At 37.4% G+C, this 22,708-nt stretch overlaps 1 protein-coding gene across 1 annotated transcript in view; it reads right to left on the bottom strand.

The window, feature by feature from the left end:
* The window catches only part of LOC128647220 (A-kinase anchor protein 2-like), a 135,533-nt gene extending 113,925 nt beyond the window's left edge, over positions 1-21,608 (bottom strand). Inside the window, exon 1 of the mRNA XM_053700009.1 lies at positions 21,471-21,608. Coding sequence (XP_053555984.1) covers positions 21,471-21,506 — 36 coding nt within the window. The 5' untranslated portion in view covers positions 21,507-21,608. The remainder of the gene's footprint in view (positions 1-21,470) is intronic.
* Between the last annotated feature and the right edge of the window lie 1,100 nt (positions 21,609-22,708).

Here is a 22,708-nt window from a genome sequence, read left to right as displayed (position 1 = left end):
TGCATTGAAATAAGGGACGGCCTTCAAAGGTTTAGAAATTAGCATATGAGCCGACCTAGGTTTAGCTTTCAACAAAGAATACCAAGAGAACCAAGCAAATTTGATGATAAAAGTGAATTGGAAAGTTGTTTAAAATTACATTTCCTATCTGAATCATGAAAGTTTCATTTTGACTAGGTTGAAAAAAAAAGCCCTATTAAAAGACCAGCAAAGTATAGGGTATGACGCTGGTTGATAGAAGGTTTACAAACACTTATTATCGAGAATATACTCTCCCTATGTGCTGCTGCTGTTAAGTGCTGGCTGGGTCCCTTGGTTTTACCTGGTCTAATTATAGAGCAAGGCCTGATTTGCAATAAAATCATAAGCTCAGCCTTTGAAATATCTAAAGGTGTCTCAATGATGCCCATTGACAGAATATGCTGTGTATAGCGAGATAGCACTGCTCTTGGTAGAATTAATGATGACACTACCAAGAAAGGTTTTAGTGGCAGGCCACATCCACTATCAAACACACGCGCTACATCCACTACCAAACACGCCCCGCATCCACTACCAAACACATGCGTCACATCCACTATCAAACACACGCGCCACATCCACTACCAAACACACGCTCCACATCCACTTCCAAACACACGCGCCACATCCACTACCAAACACGCCCCACATCCACTTCCAAACACACGCGCCACATCCACTACCAAACACGCCCCACATCCACTACCAAACACATGCGTCACATCCACTATCAAACACACGCGCCACATCCACTACCAAACACGCCCCACATCCACTTCCAAACACACGCGCCACATCCACTACCAAACACGCCCCACATCCACTTCCAAACACACGCGCCACATCCACTACCAAACACGCCCCACATCCACTACCAAACACATGCGTCACATCCACTATCAAACACACGTGTCACATCCACTACCAAACACGCCCCACATCCACTTCCAAACACACGCGCCACATCCACTACCAAACACGCCCCACATCCACTTCCAAACACACGCGCCACATCCACTACCAAACACGCCCCACATCCACTACCAAACACATGCGTCACATCCACTATCAAACACACGCGCCACATCCACTAACAAACACGCCCCACATCCACTACCAAACACATGCGCCACATCCACTTTCAAACACACACGCCACATCCACTACCAAACACGCCCCACATCCACTACCAAACACATGCGTCACATCCACTATCAAACACACGCGCCACATCCACTACCAAACACACGCGCCACATCCACTACCAAACACACGCCTCTTTAAAAAAAGCCCTGAAATACTAGAGCTGGGGCTAAAAAAATCTCTTAAATCTTAAACATGTTAAGCAAGATGTAACAATTCAGTATTAGTTTAACTGTGGATGTCTTAAAGTTCCAGAAATATTTATTAACTCAAGTTATACACCAGCTTTCTGTATCACGACCTATCATGGGCGCAGCCCAGAAGTCTCTCCCTTATTATTTGTCATTGACAAGCCACTTGTTAGTATTAATATTGATTGATTTTATAACTCATTTTTATAACAAAAATCAACACAGGAGAAATTACCACCGTATAAGTAAATCGGTTGTAAAGCCAAACCTGAGTGTGGGAGCCTATTTATTTTCTTTAAACTCAAACTCACATTTTTTTGTTGTTAATGTAATTGTGCCCAAAATAAGATACAATAAATAATGGTTAGGAAACCAGATTTTCCATCTGAGTAAGCATTGCTATGGCCTTGCAAGTAAATATCCAAATGATAACAAATCCTTAGTTATTCATATATCGCTATATATCATTATTGTCTGCTGCCAAGTTTAGCCTGATTGTTCAAATAAGGCAGGAAAGTTATTATTATGACAAAAGGTAGAAACATTTGCATGCATAATTTACTTTCTCAAACAATTTTTAGTCAGCTATTTAAAAAAAAAATAATAAAAATAAAATAAATAATAATAAATATATATATATATATATATATATATATATATATATATATATATATATATATATATATATATATATATATATATATAATTTTTTATAATAGTTTAAAGGGAAAGTAAAAACCTGGTAATTAAAATATTTTCCTGCTGTCTTGTAATAAATAAACATAAAAGGTGTTCTGAATGAATTTATATTAACTATTAACTATTAATGAACTATTTCTCAATAGCCAAACTCTACCTACCACTTGCATTATTTGGAAGAGCCACAGCTAGCCATTATCATTTTGTTAGCAAAATATTCTTTGTTTTGCAGTCTCTTATCTGATAATTTCTGCTTGGCCAGATATGTAGCAGTGTTAGGCTTGTGATCCCGTGGCTCTGACAAAATGCTGACGAATATTTAGCCGACAGCATTCCGTCGATGGACAGAATGCCGAAGCATGTTCCGAGTTCGGCTCAGGGCAGATAGGCTCCGGAGTGCTCTGTTCTAATCAGGTTTTTTAATGTGTAATTTATTTATTTTAAATTGTAGTTATTTTAATTTTAGTATAATAGTAATGTTAGTTTAATTTATAGTTTTAATTTAGGTTTTTTAATTTCCCAGGTAAAGTTTTTATTTATTTTAAGATAGTATGTATGTATGTATTAGGTACTTGTAAAGCGCAGCTAATCACCCGTAAGGGTCTCAAGGCGCTGCTCATTTTATCGACCTTGGAAGGATGAAAGGATGAGTTGACCTCACAGGGATCTAACCTGCAACCCTCAGGTTGCTACAGAGCTCAGCCACAGTGCATTAGCATGCTGAGGGATCTTGTAATATTAATTTAAAGTTAGGGGGTTGTTAGGTTTACAGGTTAATACAGGGAGTGCAGAATTATTTAAGTTGTATTTTTGAGGATTAATTTTATTATTGAACAACAACCATGTTCTCAATGAACCCAAAAAACTCATTAATATCAAAGCTGAATAGTTTTGGAAGTAGTTTTTAGTTTGTTTCTAGTTATAGCTATTTTAGGGGGATATCTGTGTGTGCAGGTGACTATTACTGTGCATAATTATTAGGCAACTTAACAAAAAACAAATATATACCCATTTCAATTATTTATTTTTACCAGTGAAACCAATATAACATCTCAACATTCACAAATATACATTTCTGACATTCAAAAACAAAACAAAAACAAATCAGTGACCAATATAGCCACCTTTCTTTGCAAGGACACTCAAACGCCTGCCATCCATGGATTCTGTCAGTGTTTTGATCTGTTCACCATCAACATTGCGTGCAGCAGCAACCACAGCCTCCCAGACACTGTTCAGAGAGGTGTACTGCTTTCCCTCCTTGTAAATCTCACATTTGATGATGGACCACAGGTTCTCAATGGGGTTCAGATCAGGTGAACAAGGAGGCCATGTCATTAGATTTTCTTCTTTTATACCCTTTCTTGCCAGCCACGCTGTGGAGTACTTGGATGCGTGTGATGGAGCATTGTCCTCCATGAAAATCATGTTTTTCTTGAAGGATGCAGACTTCTTCCTGTACCACTGCTTGAAGAAGGTGTCTTCCAGAAACTGGCAGTAGGACTGGGAGTTGAGCTTGACTCCATCCTCAACCCGAAAAGGCCCCACAAGCTCATCTTTGATGATACCAGCCCAAACCAGTACTCCACCTCCACCTTGCTGGCGTCTGAGTTGGACTGGAGCTCTCTGCCCTTTACCAATCCAGCCACGGGCCCATCCATCTGGCCCATCAAGACTCACTCTCATTTCATCAGTCCAAAAAACCTTAGAAAAATCAGTCTTGAGATATTTCTTGGCCCAGTCTTGACGTTTCAGCTTGTGTGTCTTGTTCAGTGGTGGTCGTCTTTCAGCCTTTCTTACCTTGGCCATGTCTCTGAGTATTGCACACCTTGTGCTTTTGGGCACTCCAGTGATGTTGCAGCTCTGAAATATGGCCAAACTGGTGGCAAGTGGCATCTTGGCAGCTGCACACTTGACTTTTCTCAGTTCATGGGCAGTTATTTTGCGCCTTGGTTTTTCCACACGCTTCTTGCGACCCTGTTGACTATTTTGAATGAAACGCTTGATTGTTCGATGATAACGCTTCAGAAGCTTTGCAATTTTAAGAGTGCTGCATCCCTCTGCAAGATATCTCACTATTTTTGACTTTTCTGAGCCTGTCAAGTCCTTCTTTTGACCCATTTTGCCAAAGGAAAGGAAGTTGCCTAATAATTATGCACACCTGATATAGGGTGTTGATGTCATTAGACCACACCCCTTCTCATTACAGAGATGCACATCACATTAATATGCTTAATTGGTAGTAGGCTTTCGAGCCTATACAGCTTGGAGTAAGACAACATGCATAAAGAGGATGATGTGGTCAAAATACTAATTTGCCTAATAATTCTGCACTCCCTGTAGTTTAATTTAGTTTTTGGCCATGTGGAGGGCTGTCAGTTTAGGGGTTAATAGGTTTATTTAGTGGTAGTGATGTGGGAGGCCAAAGGTTTAAGGGTTAATAACTTTATTTAGTGGCGGCGATGTCGGGGAGTGGCGGAATAGGGGTTAATATCTTTATTATAGTGTGGCCAGTGATGTGCGGTGAGGTCTGAGGCTGGTGAGGCACTAGATATGATACGCTGGAGAAACACATATACCGCGGGCTGCAAGTACCCCCAACAGGGCAGGTTTTAATATTTTGCTGAACCAGTGCATAGATTAAATAATAAGCTGATGGGTGAGAGCATGTTAGTAACCATGGTGTTACTGATCAGCTGATTATTTTACTTTTGCACTGGTTCAGCTATAATGAAAACCTTACCTGTTGGGGGTACTTGAGGACCACAGTTAAAGGACCAGTCAACATAGTAGATTTGCATAATCAACAAATTTAAGATAACAAGACAATGTAATTGCACTTAGTCTGAACTTCAAATGAGAAGTACGTTTTTTTTCTGACAATTTTAAAAGTCTTTTTCCACTCCCCCTGTACAATGTGACAGCCATCAGCCAATCACAAATGCATACACACTTATTCCTGCACATGCTCAGTAGGAGCTGGTGACTCAAACTTAAATATAAAAAGACTGTTCACTGAATACTGCTAGCTGTCCAAATAATTACATCTATTTAAAGGGACACTGAACCCAATTTTTTTTTCTTTTGTGATTCAGATAGAGCATGCAATTTAAAGCAACTTTCTAATTTACTCCTATTGTTAATTTGTCTTAATTCTCTTGCTATCTTTATTTGAAAAAGAGAGCATCTAAGCTTTTTTTATTATTATTCAGTACTCTGGACAGCACTTTTTTTTTTATTTGTGGATGAATTTATCCACCAATCAGGAAGGACAACCCAGGTTGTAAACTTACATTCTTGCATTTCAAATAAAGATACCAAGAGAATGAAGAAAATGTTATAATAAGAGTAAATTAGAAATTTGCTTAAAATCTCATGCTCTATCTGAATCACAAAAGAAAAATGTTGGGTTCGGTGTCCCTTTAAGGGTATAATCACTTTATTGTTTATACACTGAGCTGCTAATATAATTATACAATTTCTAATCTGCAACATCAATAACCTACATTTAATATCCTGAGTTACTTAAATAAACACGTGTTAGACAAACTGTACTAACCATTGGCTGTCACTTCCTGAGATGCTAAAGACATCACAAGAAGGTATAACTCTAACAAACATTGCTGAGAAAGTATTATATTACCAATAAAGGTAGAGGAAACAAATTGACACTCAGCAGCAATAATCCAACAGTTCTGTTTTACACTTTTTATTTTTATGATTTTTTTTTTATATAGTGCCCTGGGCACTACTTTGCAAATTTAAAGCAGCCAACACCTTTGAGGATGCAACTATAAGGAATGGGGGGTGCATAGTTTTTCCTCAGCACCCACCTAGAACAACCAAGTCATAGCTCCTCCCTAGATACTTGCAGCATCTCACTAACCACACCCAAAGTTAAACTGTTACCTACTAAAGGTCGATAAGGGGGTTAAATGTGGTCATCTAAGGTCAGTAGTGCAAAAATTGTATATTCTTAAGAATTAAAGCCTGACATTTTGCATTAGAATGGTCCTTTATGCACAATTACTGAGCAGCTGAATATATCCCCTGTGCTGTACCATGTACCTAAGGCATCCTAAAAATCTGGCATGTTAGTACATCACAAAGACTGGAGTAGAAAAACCCTAATCTAGTTGTTGAAATCTCACAGGAAGAGGCAGGCAATGTCTGGGACTGACCGGAACATGAACCTGTTTTATAAAGTATGGAAAAACATTTGGAACCAATATCTTTAAGACTTATGTTATTCTCTACAGAATATTAATGCAAACTCACTTATCTCTCCATCTTAGTAAATAGGCTCAAATTCACATTGTTTTTTATTTGCTGTTCAGCCTGCAGTGTAATTTGTATCAAGGTACATTCACTCCTGATGGTCACTCATAGACAGGGTTCCCTTCCACTTGTATTCAACATTTGTTTAAAAGGACATGGAACTCACATTTAATTTACAACTATTATTAGATTTACTACATTCTCATGGTATTCTTTGTTAAAGAGCATATCTAGGTAGGCAATATACATGTATCTGATTCTGGAGCACTAGCATGCTTTTACCAATGATGTACTTTGTGCAAACAGTGCTGTTATCTAGTGATCAAAACTATTGCCACATAGTGCTTGTAACATGTGCACACTACCTACCTATGTATGCTCTTCAACAAAAAATTCAATTAAGTATATTGAAAAGTTATATTTTTGAAGTTGTTTGCTATATCTGAATTGTAAAGAAAAAAATGGATTTTCATGTCCATTTTAACATATGTTGTGTCTCTGTATTATACCCTTGTATACCCTTGAGTACTTTTTTTGTGAGCTTAAGAAATTAAAGATAATAATAATATACTAATGTATATTAGCAAAGCAAATAGGGAGGGCATTCTAGACAATGTTAATGTGGTAATAAAGGGAGAAGTGTGCTCATTCACTCTCAACATTAGGAAACATTCTGACTTCCTTCCCATTACATAAACTCTATACAGTAGCAGCTTTCGAGTCAGTTTTTACAATGAATACACTGACCTGGCCCTTACCTACAAATTCATCAATCTCTATACACAATACCTCCATCAATAATATTGTCACTAACCTACAGACAAGCCCTCTATGCACATTATCACAACAACAAGCATAGGCTCATTACTTCTTACTCTCACTCTGCAACCTTCTTCTGTAAACCCCTGTTTCAACCTCTCGCTGTCATTGTAACCCCTCCCATTGCACTTCCTCACACTCACACTAGTGGGAATCATATATGGTGGGTCTGGCACACTGTGAAAAATGCCAATTCCAAAACTAATAAAATTAACATTTGCCTATGTCTGATCACAATGAGAGCTTTGATGTACTGTCTCTAATTAGTTTCTTTAGCAATGTTGCCCGGTGGCTCAAGCAATCAACAATGTAATATATACTCCTGGCATGTTTTATAACCATCTATGTATCCCAAGCTAATAAAGGCACCTAGCTGAAAGATATCATTTTATTAACCCTGCTGAGATATAACAATAATGTTTCGGATGGGTCACATAACCTGAAGATGAATAATTCAAGTTTCTCCCTTAGGTACAAGAGGGTGTGGATTGTAGCATCACTCACAGTCACAAGAGCAATACTCACTTACATTCCATTGTGCCCCTCTCTGTGGTGTAGTCCCCCCTCGCTGATCCTTGCTCGAAGCTCAGTGAACATCAGGTATCCAGTCATAAACAGCTAAGCTCTGCTGCCTGTCTGCCTTCCTCCTAACAGTGTGCTGGTGCCTGACTGCTTTCCTCCCTGAGCTCCTCCTAGCTCCCTCCCTGGTTGACCGAGTCCAGACTCCCGACTCCTCCACAGTAGGCACTGGCAGGCACTTGACCAAGTTGATCGCACAGACCACTTCTGGAATTCACTTCAGCAGAGCAGGGCAGGCACGCCAGCACACATGTCTCTCTCAGCAGCTCCCTCCTGACTTGCTCACTCTGACTTCTTCCCGCCTGAAGTCTGTGTCGGCGCAACCATGACGTCACACATGCTTTGTCCCTCAGCTCAGCAGCCCAGCAGGCACGCCTCCCTGGCAGCACTGATGCTGATTGGCTGTGTGATCCAACTCCATCATGGAGGCGGTTTTGAGAACCGCCTCCAATGGAGCTTGATGGGGGCCCGGCGAAACACCACTAGGTGGTGCTAGCTCTAAGTGAGTTGAGCAGACTATATTCAGATCCATTGTTGCGCAATTTAAAGAGGGCAGCGGACCGGCTCACTGCCTCCTAATTGCGCAACATGGATGCTGAATTTAATTTGGCAGCGCAAGCGCAGTAGGAATGGGGTGGCCAAAAAAAAAAAGACAAAAAAAAATATATTTTTTTAATAAACATTATTTGAAATCTTTTTTCTCTGATTGGACAGGGGAGGCACTGCCTCCCCTGCCTCCTATTACTGCACGTCACTGAGTGTGGCCGATATTGGGGTGCGGGGGAATAGGGGTTAATAACTTAAGTATAGTGGTGACGATGTTGGGGAGCAGCGGAATAGGGCTAATAAATGTTATTAGTGGCGCCAATGTCGGGAGCGGGAGATTAGAGGTTAATAAGTTTATTATAGTGTTTGCAATGCGGGAGGGCCTCGGTTTAGGGGTTAATAGGTAGTTTATGGGTGTTAGTGTACTTTGTAACAGTTTAGTTATGAGTTTTGTGTAACAGTTTTGTTGCGTAAAACTCATAACTACTGCTCTCAGATTGCGAAAATAATAATGGCAGCGCTATGGAAATCCCACACAAAAACGTCATTTTTTTTAGTGCGGGACTGATGTTGCGTTACAGGCTAAAAGGCTTGCCATACAGCTATAATGCTGTAATGGAAGCGGTCCGGTTTTAACCCTGAAATTGACATTTTTTTCAGCGTTAAAACACGAACACAAAACTCGTAATCTAGGTTTGTGTTAGTAAGTTATCTGCACCTTGCAGTGGGTGAATGAACTCATGCCTGACATTTAACCACATCCTTGCTAGACTTGTATACAGCTAAACTTAAGTCAGTAGCTGCCCTCTTGGATTGCACACAATGTCCAACAAAACTTCCATCTTCTCACAATAATTAAATCATAAGTTCAGAAGTAAAACTACAGTATTTACTGCATAGACACAAAGAGGAAAAGTTAAAGGGACAGTAAAGTCATGATTCGGATAAAGCTTTTTGATTTTTACCAACTTTCCAATTTACTTCTATTATCAATTTTACAGAAGCCATTCAGTCAGGGATATATCTCGTGCTAGGCCTGTGCCCAGCCAGCAGGATTAAAAGTGGGAGCAAATTGTGACTGGTTGTTTTATTGCACAACGCCCTTTCCACTCTTATGCTCTCCAAAATATGTATTTTTTTTTTTTTTTATATATATAAGTCAGTGATCCATGGTTGTCTATAGGGGTACATGACCCATCCATATGTCCCTGGCCCCTGGTAGTGAGAAAATTTAAATATATGTATAAATGTGACCTAAACTTTTTAGTAGGGTTCATCTAGAGGCAGCAGACTTCCTAATGCCTAGGGCAGCACCAAACCTACATACACCACTGCATACAGCATATATATATATATATATATATATATATATATATATATATATATATATATATACTCAGAAAAATGGTGTAAGTGCACTCTCACCAACTCGTTGCAACTGTCAGGGTGCTTTAGTGGTAGTTTGTAATAATTTGAAAAAAAGGAAGCACTCCCTGAGCTTACTCCAACGGTGATAATCAAGTTTAATGAAAAAATTAGTGACGTTTCGGGACAGCAACAGTCAGAGGAAGGGACTGTTGCTGTCCCGAAACGTCACAAATTTTTTCATTAAACTTGATTATCACCGTTGGAGTAAGCTCAGTGAGTGCTTCCTTTTTTCAAATATTATATATATATATATATATATATATATATATATATATATATATATATATATATATATATATATATAAATAATTTATCCTTCATCACGTTTTCCTGTTTTAATAGGCCATATAATTAACCACTGCTTTAAAGCAGGAAAGAATCTAAATTTACAGTGTGGGAAATTAAAGTGGAAAGGAAGATATTTTATTCAGATAAAATTCCAAATGAAGTTAACGACTCTTTAAGACGATTCCTTAGTTTTTAAATAAAATTAAATCTTGTGTATTTTCTGATATGTTTTTAAAAAAAAAAAAAAAAAAATACAGATAGAAAACCCTTTACCCAAGCAGCCTGGGACCAGAAATGGTTTGGATTTTGTAATAGTTTGGGTTTTGGAATATTTGCATTTTTAAAATGGGAAAGTTTGGAGAGGATGGAACCAAATGTAAACAACAATATCTTATGTCATTTAGGTAATATTTAAATTTTATAATACAACTTATACATGTAACTAAATGTAGTTTTATATATATTTTAATACTTTTGGGGCTAACAGGCAGGGAAAATTAGTAAGTTTTGATAATTTTATTTAAAATAAATATTAGTCAAAAAGTTTGGATTTTGGAATTCCAGATTTGGCAATATGTAATTGTATAATAAAATATAATAACCATAACTCAAAGATTTCAAAGGAATGTACATCTATGAAATATGCTTTGCTTATAAGCATATAAAATATGTCTATTAATACATCAAAGGCTATTTAGCCACACACAAAAAAATACAAAAATGAAGCTTAAAGGGACGGTAAAAACCTTGAAGTTTGTAATGTTTAGTTATGTATAATGAAACAACTTTGCAATATATTTTAATTATTTATTCCCCTCCTTCTTTGTGTAATTTCTCAAGACATAAAAAGCACCATGCTGAGAATTCAATGATAACTCTGCTACGTACCATTCACTAATTCATTTAGCTGATACCAATTTTACCTTATACTAATTTTATGGTTGTTGTTTGTCTTGCTGTCTGCAAACTAAAGCACAGATTGGTTCCTTCAAATAAGGTAAACAGTGGGTGGAGTTTAGCTATTGAAAAATGATTGCAGAAAAAGGGATGTTAATCTTGATTTAAAAACATTCGACTAGATTACGAGTTTTGCGGTATGATTGAAAAAGCAGCGTTATGGCTCTTTTTCACTACCGCTGGTATTACGGGTCTTGCAGGTTTAGCTGTGCCGCACACATTTTTGGCCGTAACGAAACGTAACTACCGCAGCTTTCCAAAAGTCCTTTTTTAATGGGACTTCCATAGCGCTGGTATTACGAGTTTGCCTGGGAGGCCAAAAAGTGAGCGGTACAACCTATACCGTTTGGGGGGGCTTTTTTTTTGATAGGGCTATTGATTAGGTGTAATTAGTTTAAATATTTGATAATTTCTTTTTTATTTTGTGTAATTTAGTTGTTTTTTTTTGTAATTTAGTTATTTTTTTGTAATTTAGTTAATTGTATTTAATTAATGTAATTTATTTAATTGTAGTGTAAGGTTAGGTGTTAGTGTAACTCAGGTTAGGTTTTATTTTACAGGCAAATTTGTATTTATTTTAGCTAGGTAGTTAGTTAATAGTTAATAACTATTTACTAACTAGTTTACCTAGTTAAAATAAATACAAACTTGCCTGTGAAATAAAAATAAAATAGATACAATGTAACTATTAGTTATATTGTAGCTTGCTTAGGTTTTATTTTATAGGTAAGTTATTTAGTTTTAAATAGGAATTATTTAGTTAATGATAGTAATTTTTATTTAGATTTATTTTAATTATATTAAAGTTAGTGGGTGTTAGGGTTAGGGTTAGACTTAGGGTTAGGTTTAGGGGGTTTATAACTTTAGCATAGTGGCAGCGACGTTGGGGCGGCAGATTAGGGGTTATTAAATTTATGTAGGTGGCGACGACATTGGGGGCAGCAGATTAGGGGTTAATAAGTGTAGGTGGGTGGTGGTGACATTGGGGGCAGCTGATTAGGGGTTAATAAGTGTAGGTAGGTGGCGGCAGTGTCGGGGGCGGCAGATTAGGGGTTTATAAGTGTAGGTAGGTGGCGGCGATGTCGGGGACGGCATATTAGGGGTTAATAAGTGTAGGTAGGTGGCGGCAATGTCGGGGACGGCAGATTAGGGGTTAATAACTGTAATGTAGGTGTCGTCGGTGTCGAGGGCGGCAGATTAGGGGTTAATAAGTGTAATGTAGGTGTCGGTGATGTCAGGGGCAGCAGATTAGGGGTGTTTAGACTTGGGGTTTATGTTAGGGTGTTAGGTGTAAACATAAGTTTTCTTTCCCCATAGGAATCAATGGGGCAGCGTTACGGAGCTTTACACTCCTTTATTGCAGGTGTTAGGCTTTTTTTTTAGCCGGCTCTCCTCATTGATGTCTATGGGGAAATTGTGCACAAGCACATACAACCAGCTCAAAGCAGCGCTGGTATTTGGGTGCGTTATGGAGCTCAATTTTGCACAACGCTGCAATATTGCCTGCTAACGCCAGGTTTATGAAAACCTGTAATAGCAGCGCTATAGGGAGGTGAGCGGTGGAAATAACTTGCAAGTTAGTACCGATCCGCTCTTACCGCAAAACTCGTAATCTAGCCAATTGTTTCTAATGCAACACAACAGAAATGTCTTGTAATTACAAGGTGTTTACTGTCTGTTTAAAGGAATATGTAAGTCCCGATATAGAATGTTGATAGCACATGCACTTTTAAGATACTTTTCCCTGTACTTCTATTATTATGTTTTTGTATTGTTCTCCTGTTATCCTTGACTGAAAAGAATTCGTAGGCAGGCTGTGGATCTGCAATGGACTACTGGAAACTAGCGACTAGTGATTGGTGGTTACACACATATTCCGTTGCCATTGGCTTACCATATTTGTTCAGCTAGGTCTCAGTGGCACATTGCTGATCTGGAGCTGACTTACTATGGACCAGATTATGAGTGGAGCGCTCGTTGGTCTTATCGCTCGTATTACGAGTTGAAAGTAAATGCGATCACTTGAATGATTACCGCAATTTCAGAGCAGAAAACACATCAAAAATACATTTAAAAGTACACTTGCACTCATAATAACACATCTAATAAAAATTATTCCAAAAAAAATTGCACACATAAGTTATAAAGAATGAGGTATTAGGTGTTGGGAAAAAAGGCAGTCAAAGGGCTTTAACATTGAGATACATACATACGGTATATATCTAAACATGTATATGTATGTATGCATGTATATATATATGTCTATATATGTGTATTTACAGACATATATACACATATAAACACATAAATACATCTGTACACACATAAGATATATATGTGCATTGGAGCCCTTTGCAGTTAAAGGGACACTGAACCCAAATTTTTTCTTTTATGATTCAGATAGAGCCAAGCTTTCCAAACTTTTCATGTTGGTGATACACTTTTTAGACCGACATCATTTTGCGACACAGTAATTCAGTTGTACCAGCAAACAGGAGGTTAAACTAACTTGTTTTAAGAGATACGGACACATACATAAATTATATAATAACAAAATATATTTACAAGTAACAGTATGAATGTTCAAGAATTCTAATTTTTTTTTAATAACACCAATAGCTGGGATGTATTTAATTGGATGTATGAGGTTGATGGGATGAACACAGTTTCTGGATATTTGGTGGAATATTAGATAAAGACACTCGCATTTCATCATCAAGCATTTTTAAGCTTCCACTTCCTATCCACATATCAAGAACAGGAGGAGCAATGCACTACTGGGAGCTAGCTGCAAAATAAAACCACTTTGACTTCTGACTTAGCTCAGCATTAAGGCTTCTGCCCTCAGAGTTCTGCGAGTCCGACTGGCTACTGCCTGCGCTGCAAACACACTGCTGTCCCACTCACTGACTACACTTGCAGTCACGAGTCGATTGAGGAGTCTACACGTGCAGTCAGTAGCCAATGTTCTGCTAAAGCCGCCAATGGGAATAGTTTCAGTTCCCACTGAGTCAATAGATTAACATGATCTGTGACCCACTAGGTATCAATCACGTGTCAACCATGTGATATGCATAGCAGGCAAGCGAAAAAGTCAGAAACCAAATAAAAAAAAAAAAGTAAATTAAAAGAGATTAGTGCTGAGGCAGGGACACACCTAAACACTGCCGCCGACACACTAACGTGTCACGACACACAGTTTGGAAAGCACTAAGATAGAGCATGCAATTTTAAGCAACTTTCTAATTTACTCCTATTATGAAATTTTCTTCATTGTCTTGGCATCTTTATTTAAAATGCAAGAATGTAAGTTAAGATGTCGGCCCATTTTTGGTGAACAACCTGGGTTGTTCTTGCTGATTGGTAGATACATTCACCCACCAATAAACAAGTGCTGTCCAGAGGTCTGAAACAAAAATAACTTAGATGCCTTCTTTTTCAAATAAATATAGCAAGGAACGAAGAAAAATTGATAATAGGAGTAAATGACAAAGTTGCTTAAAATTGCATGCTCTATCTGAATCACAAAAGAAAAAAAATGGGTTCAGTGTCCCTTTAAGTAGATGAAGACATGAAAAAAACTGTTTGATGTAATATTCCTTTTTTAATAGTGTTATAGTGTATATTTACTGTAAATATTTCACATTCCAATGTTCTGCACATATCAGAACATGCTCTATATATTTATATATAGATATTCCTATATAAATATGTATCTATACCTATAAACAGTATCTCACAAAAGTGAGTACACCCCTCGCATTTTTGTAAATATTTTATTATATCTTTTCATGTGACAACACTGAAGAAATTACACTTTGCTACAATGTAAAGTAGTGAGCGTATAATCTGTATAACAGTGTCAATTTGCTGTCCCCTCAAAATAACTCAACACACAGCCATTAATGTCTAAACCGTTGGCAACAAAAGTGAGTTCACCCCTAATTGGAAATGTACAAATTGTGCCCAATTAGCCATTTTCTCTCCCCGGTGTCATGTGACTCGTTAGTGTTACAAGGTCTCAGGTGTGAATGGGGAGCAGATGTGTTAAATTTGGTGGTATCACTCTCACACTCTCTCATACTGATCACTGGAAGGTCAACATGGCACCTCACGGCAAAAAAACTGAAAAAAAGAATTGTTGCTCTACATAAAGATGGCCTAGGCTATAAGAAGATTGCCAAGACCCTGAAACTGAGCTGCAGTACGGTGGGCAAGACCATACAGCGGTTTCACAGGGCAGGTTCCACTCAAAACAGGCCTCACCATGGTTGACCAAAGAAGTTGAGTGCACATGCTCAGCGTGATATCCAGAGGTTGCCTTTGAGAAATAGACGTATGAGTGCTTCCAGCATTGCTGCAGAGGTTGAAGGGGTGGGGGGCCAGCCTGTCAGTGCTCAGATCAAATTGGTCTGCATGGCTGTCGTCCCAGAAGGAAGCCTCTTCTAAGGATGTTGCACAATGAAGCCCGCAAACAGTTTGCTGAAGACAAGCAGACTAAGGACATGGATTACTGGAACCATGTCCTTTAGTCCGATGAGACCAAGTTAAACTTATTTGGTTCAGAAGGTGTCAAGCATGTGTGGTGGCAACCAGGTGAGGAGTACAAAGACAAGTGTGTCTTTCCTACAGTCAAGCATGGTGGTGAGAGTATCATGGTCTGGGCCTGCATGAGTGCTGTTGGCACTGGGGAGCTACAGTTCATTGAGGGAACCATGAATGCCAACATGTACTGTGACATACTGAAGCAGAGCATGATCCCCTCCCTTTGGGGACTGGGCCGCAGGGCAGTATTCCAACATGATAACGACCCTAAACACACCTCCAAGATGACCACTTCCTTCCTAAAGAAGCTAAGGGTAAAGGTGATGGACTGGCCAAGCATGTCTCCAGACCAAAACCATATTGAGCATCTGTGGGGCATCCTCAAAAGGAAGGTGGGGAAGCTCAAGGTCTCTAACATCCATCACCTCCGTGATGTTGTCATGGAGGAGTGGAAGAGGACTCCAGTGGCAACCTGTGAAGCTCTGGTGAACTCCATGGCAAAGAGGGTTAAGGCAGTGCTGGAAAATAATGGTGGCCACACAAAATATTGACACTTTGGGCCCAATTTGAACATTGCCACTTAGGGGTGTACTCACTTTTATTGCCAACAGTTTAGACATTAATGGCTGTGTGTTGAGTTATTTTGAGGGGACAGCTAATTTACACTGTTATACAGGCTGTACACTCACTACTTTACATTTTAGCAAAGTGTCATTTCTTCAGTGTTGTCACATGAAACGATATAATAAAATATTTACAAAAATTTGAGGGGTGTACTCACTTTTGTGAGATACTGTATATATTGTACCAAAAACCCCATCAGATATATATATAGAAATACATATAGAAATATGTATTTAGGAATAAATAGAAGACAATCTACTATGTGCAGAGCATTGGAATGTGGAATATTCTTATTTTCATGCCGGGTTAGTGCACATGAGAATATGCAATCAGGTTTGCGTGTGAGTTTGGTGTTAGTTTTTTTTTCCTCCATTGACTCTATGGGTGAATATTTAAACACGCACGCAATATTGTAGGTTTGAATTTTTGCGCACGTCAGGTTAGCGTGCAAGCAAAAACAGTTACTTTCAGCTCATAATACAAGTGCAACCCGACGAGCACAAAAAGCTTACTTCTAGCACAATTAATGCTTGAGCGGGAGCGTTAAATAGCGCTCAACCTCTCAACCTGTAATCTGGCACTATGTGTTATACCGTTTTGCAGGGGTTAAACATTAAGCTATTCGCAAACAATAGCGCAATTATAAAATGCTCTGACAAATTTTGCACATTTATCTTCCATTAATCTGTAGTTAGAAATGTATAAAGACCTGATTTCTATTTCTATTATACGAAATATATCTGAGTCATATTGGTTTCTTTTTCTGTTAGTTTGTTGCAAGGTGTGGCACCATATGGTTTGTAAATATTTTTGTTTCTGTTATCTGTTTCTCGCAATGCACGATTAGCACTTGTAAGAAATCAGCTGATGAGCACTGACTTTTTGAAGGAAATGCGCTCTGTGAGCATATTGTTATGTTTGACATTTTCTGACTGAGCCAAAGAGGAAGAGATTCTTATTGTATCTAAAGCACAATAACCAAACACACTTACAATGAACAGACACAAGCTATTACCTGCAGAGCAAACCCATCTCTAAGCACGTACCCCTTAACTTAGGCTTCCTATCCAGACTTAGTTTTTTATAGATGCATTATAGAGCATTGTGCTGCTTTGGCACACAATTCATATATAGGCCACAGCTGGGAAAACATTTTTTTCTGCTTTTTGCAGTAATTCTTTTTTGGGACCATTAATGCATATATTGTAAAACCTCTTGTGTTTGTGTGCATATGTCTCAGATAAAGGGACACTGTACTATAGGATGTTTTTCCCACTTGAATGTGTTCCCAATGACCCATTTTACCTGCTGGAGTGTATTATATTGTTTACAGATTTTTCTTTTACCTTGTTTTTGTGATGTGAAATAGCTGCTTTTGCCTGTGGAAACTTTTAACTATAATTAGATTTGCAATGATGCAGTATTGATTATAGGAAAGCTGTGAAGACAAGAGGCAGAGAGTAGAGAGACTGTGCCCATCTGAAAGGAAAATTATGTAGCTGCTTTAAATACAATTAACTCTTACAGTACAGTAATGTCTGTGGCAGCCTATCTTTCTCTATGTCATGTGTGGTCCTTTTTAAAGGGACATTGAACTTTAAAATGTAACTTAGCATAAACGGTTTAATCATGCATAGTGACAAAACTTTGCATTGTGCTTTCATTATTTATTATCCCTGTTTTTCAGTCATTTTAAACCTTAAATTGTAGTTTTTTTCACTATACCAAGACAAACTGATTTATATTGTGTGTAACACAAAACCTGATTCACCTGTGTGCTGCACAGTGATTGCTTGATATGTATAGAAGTCTATTTCTAACTGCCCCGACTACAGCAAAGGAGAAAAGATAAACAAAAAAGAAGATTTTCTATTGGGTATGTTCCTGGAGCGCAAATTAATGCAAAATAAAAGGCCAAATGTATTTTGTATGTAGACATTTTGCAATGCAGTGCTTAATTTCTGATGCATATATAAGAATGAATTAAAGGGATACTGTACTGCAAAATTGGTTTCCCCTTATTATTAATGTGTTGCCGTTGACATGTTATACTTAAAGGGACACTGAACACAAATTTTTTCTTTTGTAATTCAGAAAGAGCATGCAATTTTAAGCAACTTTCTAATTTACTCCTATTATCAATTTTTCTTCGTTCTCTTGCTATCATTATTTGAAAAAGAAGGCATCTAAGCTTTTTTTTGGTTTCAGTACTCTGGACAGCACTTTTTTATTGGTGGATGAATTTATCCACCAATCAGCAAGGACAACCCAGGTTGTTCACCAAAAATGGGCCGGCATCTAAACTTACATTCTTGCATTTCAAATAAAGATACCAAGAGAATGAAGAAAATTTGATAATAAGAGTAAATTCGAAATTTGCTTAAAATTTCATGCTCAATCTGAATCACGAAATAAATTTTTTGGGTACAGTGTCCCTTTAATAGCTGCAGAGTATTAAAGGCACTAAAAAGATCTCATTTAGGTTTATTTTCGTATATTAAATAAATGTTTGCTCATTGAAAGCTCAACCCTCTGTTCTGAAGATCATGCCCATTAAAATGCACTCATCTTGCAGGATCTGCTAATCTTATCTCCATCTCTGTACACAAAGGCCTTATCTCTCTATTCAATGGCCAGTACTTAAAGAGAACAATAAAAAAACTACATTTTGGTACCTATCGCTCACACACCCCACTGGGAACTTCATTGCTGCTTACTGCCTCTTGTTTACTCTAAAGGATATTTGCAGCATACAAAGTGCATTCAATAGTCAAAATCTGCCACTTCAAATATCAAAGTAAAGGTAAATTAGTTATTTGTAAACAATTTTAAATACTCCAGCAGGTAAACTGACCTGTATCATTATCTTTAGGAACACATTAAAGCTGAAAAAATTAACAGTACAATCTCCCTTCAATGTCGCTTTAACTTAGGTGGTAATTCAGGACTGCCCTGCAAAGTGTGAGAAAACTGGAATATATAGAAGTCTGGTGCGTGGTACGATTCTTCCCAGTTGGCTAAAAAGCAGAGCTCCCATACATACCTGCATTTTCCTGTATTTGTTCTGTATTTAGGAGCTGTGTATCACTGTCCTCCTCCTATTTGTCTCTCAATTTCACATAGTTAAATTGGGTACCATGTAAACCCCACCCAGAAATTCTCAATAATTTCCAAGGATTGCCCACACTGACCTACTCCATGAATAACCTTGACTCCACCTGTTTGATCACTAAACCAGCCTAGTAATCAAGAATCCCCCCATAGCCCACTCCAGACTGCAAATAGGTAAATTTGACAAAGCTTAAAGGGACAGTCAAGTATAAATTAAACTTTCATTATTCAGATAGGACTTTTAATTTTAATCGATTTTCCAATTTACTTTTATCATCAAATTTGCTTTTTTCTCTTGGTATTCTTAGTTTAAACTAAACATAGGTAGGCTCATATGCTAATTTCTAAGCCTTTGAGGGCTGCCTCTTATCACATGCTTTTTAAATCTCTTTTCAACACAAAGAGACAGAAAGTACACATGGGCTATATAGATAACACTGTGTTCAGGCACAGAAAGTTATTTAAGATCTAGCACAATACAATGCTAAATTTAAGACAATAGATAATAAACAGTCACAGTCATGTGGGGGCTGGAAGAAGGTTCCTAGATACAAGGTAATCACAAAGGTAAAAAGTATATTAATATAACTGTGTTGGTTATGCAAAACTGGGGAATGAGTAATAAAGGGATTATCTATCTTTTAAAACAATAACAATTCTATGGTTGACTGTCCCTTTAAGGGACATTAAACACAAATTGTAAACTACATGATTATCAACCTTCATGTATAAGAATAATTAAAATTGCAGCTTTATTTTGTCAAATAAGTATATTCTTGTATGTTTATTCTTTATACTGATTTCCCTGTCCCCCCAGAACAAAATAACCCTTGCTAACCAATCACAAACTAAATTTCAAAAATAGCACACACTCTGTTTCCACATGTACAGACTGAGGTAGCCTGCACTCTTATATTCCTTTAAGGTGGTTTAGAACTAATTCAAGTTAGTTCCTATTGCAAAGAATGATTTTCCTATCATGATTTTTTATACAAAACTGATAATGCACCTTTTGAAAGCACGTGACACCATAAAAGCTTAGGGAGGGAGGGAAACTAAACTAAAGCTTACATAAATTGCCTAAAAGTATTAACCCAAGCCTCCCTGGGAGAAGGTGAAACAATCACAATTTTTAGATGTATTTTACAGCAAAAGGCTGCAAAATAAACAATGAATGTATATTGCAATAATGTTTCGCTTGCGACAATTAAACATTTTATGCGTTGTTGAAATGTCAAGTTTAATGGCCCTTTATTAAATAAAAGTGTTACAACTTACAAGAAGTCAAATTGACCAATTCTATAAGATGTGCCAAAGTAAAATATTAGTATAGTATTTATTGTTGATGATGATAAGTTAAAGGGATACTAAACCCACATTTTTTCTTTGATGGTTCAGATAGAGCATGCCATTTTAAGCAACTTTCTAATTGACTCCTATTCTCAATTTTTCTTCGTTCTCTTGCTATCTTTATTTAAAAAGCATGAATGTAAATTTTAGGTTCAGCACCATGGTTAGTGCTTGCTTATTGGTGGCTTACATTTAGCCACCAATAAGTAAGCATAAGCCAGGTTCTCAACCAAAAATTGGCCGGCTCCTATGTATCATATTCCTGCTTTTTTAAATAAAGATAGCAAGAGAACGAAGAAAATTTGATAATAGGAGTGAATTAGAAAGTTGCTTAAAATTGCATGCTCTATCTGAATCACGAATGAAAAAAATGTGGGTTTAGTGTCCCTTTAATATATAATCAGACCACTGTCTGGGTGCTACAGAATCGCTAAAGTTTAGCCTAAGCAAAAGTTTCACTGTAAAAATGTAAATCAAGATTCAAAAGAAAGTTAAATGTGTGGTGAAAATGATTGAATAACAGGGATCAAATAAATGTATTCTTTTCAGCACTAGGTTTCAAAATACAGTTGAGTTGCAGCTCTCCTAAAGTAGGCGAAGGAGCACTATGTTGCAGCAAATTTTGGAACAATGATATACACAGAGTGTTCATAAAACATGCATGCAACTGAGCATACCTCAGTATGCTCTCATGGAAAGCAACCAAATCTTAACAAAGTAGAAATAGGCACATTTGATAACATAATTTATGTAAATTGTAAACTGAATCATGGTTAATTTTTACTTCATCTCCATATCTGTAAAACAAATATGTGTGTTGTCTCGTTTGTACTGAAGAGGGAGACCTTATTTACTGCATTTCATAGTTCTTAAAAGAAATGAAGGACTTACCGTAAACATTGACATGACCATCCAAGCGGCAATCATATCTCAGTGTTCTGCAGTCCCACTCCCGCTTTAAATAGACATGTCGGAATAATAATAATAAAGCATTCCACACACATATGTGTTGTTTCTCCTCTTGAGCAATTGTTGTGCAAATAATATCAATTGTGCAGCTGCTAAAAGCTGAAGAAAGGTTTGCTGGGATTATACCAAAGAGAACATAAACAGGTTTGGTGCCTGTGCAAATATTCACCCATTTCAACAAGGAAGCAGTTTCTCCTTTGCTTTGGGTGGTTGGAACAAGTTTGTGCCTTGAGGGTAAAAAAGCTAAAGTACAAAGCAATGCTACCCTATACTGCTTAATATAGTTAACTTTATAGCCAGAAAAATGATTCACTCGCTTGCAGTGAATACCATATAGAGAAACATGTCACGTCAATGCCGGTTTAAAACTTTATTAATAATCAATATTTCATTTCCTTGTACAAGCTGTACGATTATAAGCTTTAACTCATTTTGGTATTTGTTTGTTCTTACAACTTAATATAAGCACACTAAACACAGTACCTAACAGGTGCATGTGCTGGCATTTTCTTTGTTCTTGTGCAATTTGCCTTCAACAATTATTGGCCTTTGAAAGAGCCTGAATAAACACTGCTTTCAGCACAAATCAGTTCTAACAAAGCCTAGGTATAGTATGTGAATTTCTGATATGCCTCTTGAATCTGTGGTCTAATTTTCCCTACAAAATCTTAAAATGAAATGCCATAGTGCTAGACTACATTCTTGTAAGTAATGTTAAATGGTTATCATATTACCCCTTTCCTTTGGATATTCAGAGCCAAATATAATGCATTCGAATAATTCATTTAATTTTTTTTTAAATATTAAAGGGACATAAAGGTCTTTTTTCTTTTTATAAAAGTGAAAGGGACAAAGTACTTAGGCAAGCAACTGAGAGATAGAAGCCCATTGTATTCAATGCAGCTGCAGTAAAACACATTCCATTGGGCTGGTCTTTTTTCTCCCTCAACTAGAAGGTTGGTTTCTTCTGCTGCCTGTTACGGCATAACTTTTCTATAGTTACTACTGCAGCATTACAACTTTAAATATAGTTGACAGCTTCAACAGGCAAAATAAGCTACTTTACCTTTATTTTGTCATTTGATTATTTGTATAGAATTTAGTACACTCCAGTAGCAACATGAATCTTTGTGAACACATTACAGCACAGTGTTTCTTTA

This window comes from Bombina bombina, chromosome 2, assembly GCF_027579735.1.
Source record: "Bombina bombina isolate aBomBom1 chromosome 2, aBomBom1.pri, whole genome shotgun sequence".
Lineage (NCBI taxonomy): Eukaryota > Metazoa > Chordata > Amphibia > Anura > Bombinatoridae > Bombina > Bombina bombina.
Note: the sequence above shows the minus strand (reverse complement) of the source record. Positions and strands in the feature narration are given on the sequence as shown.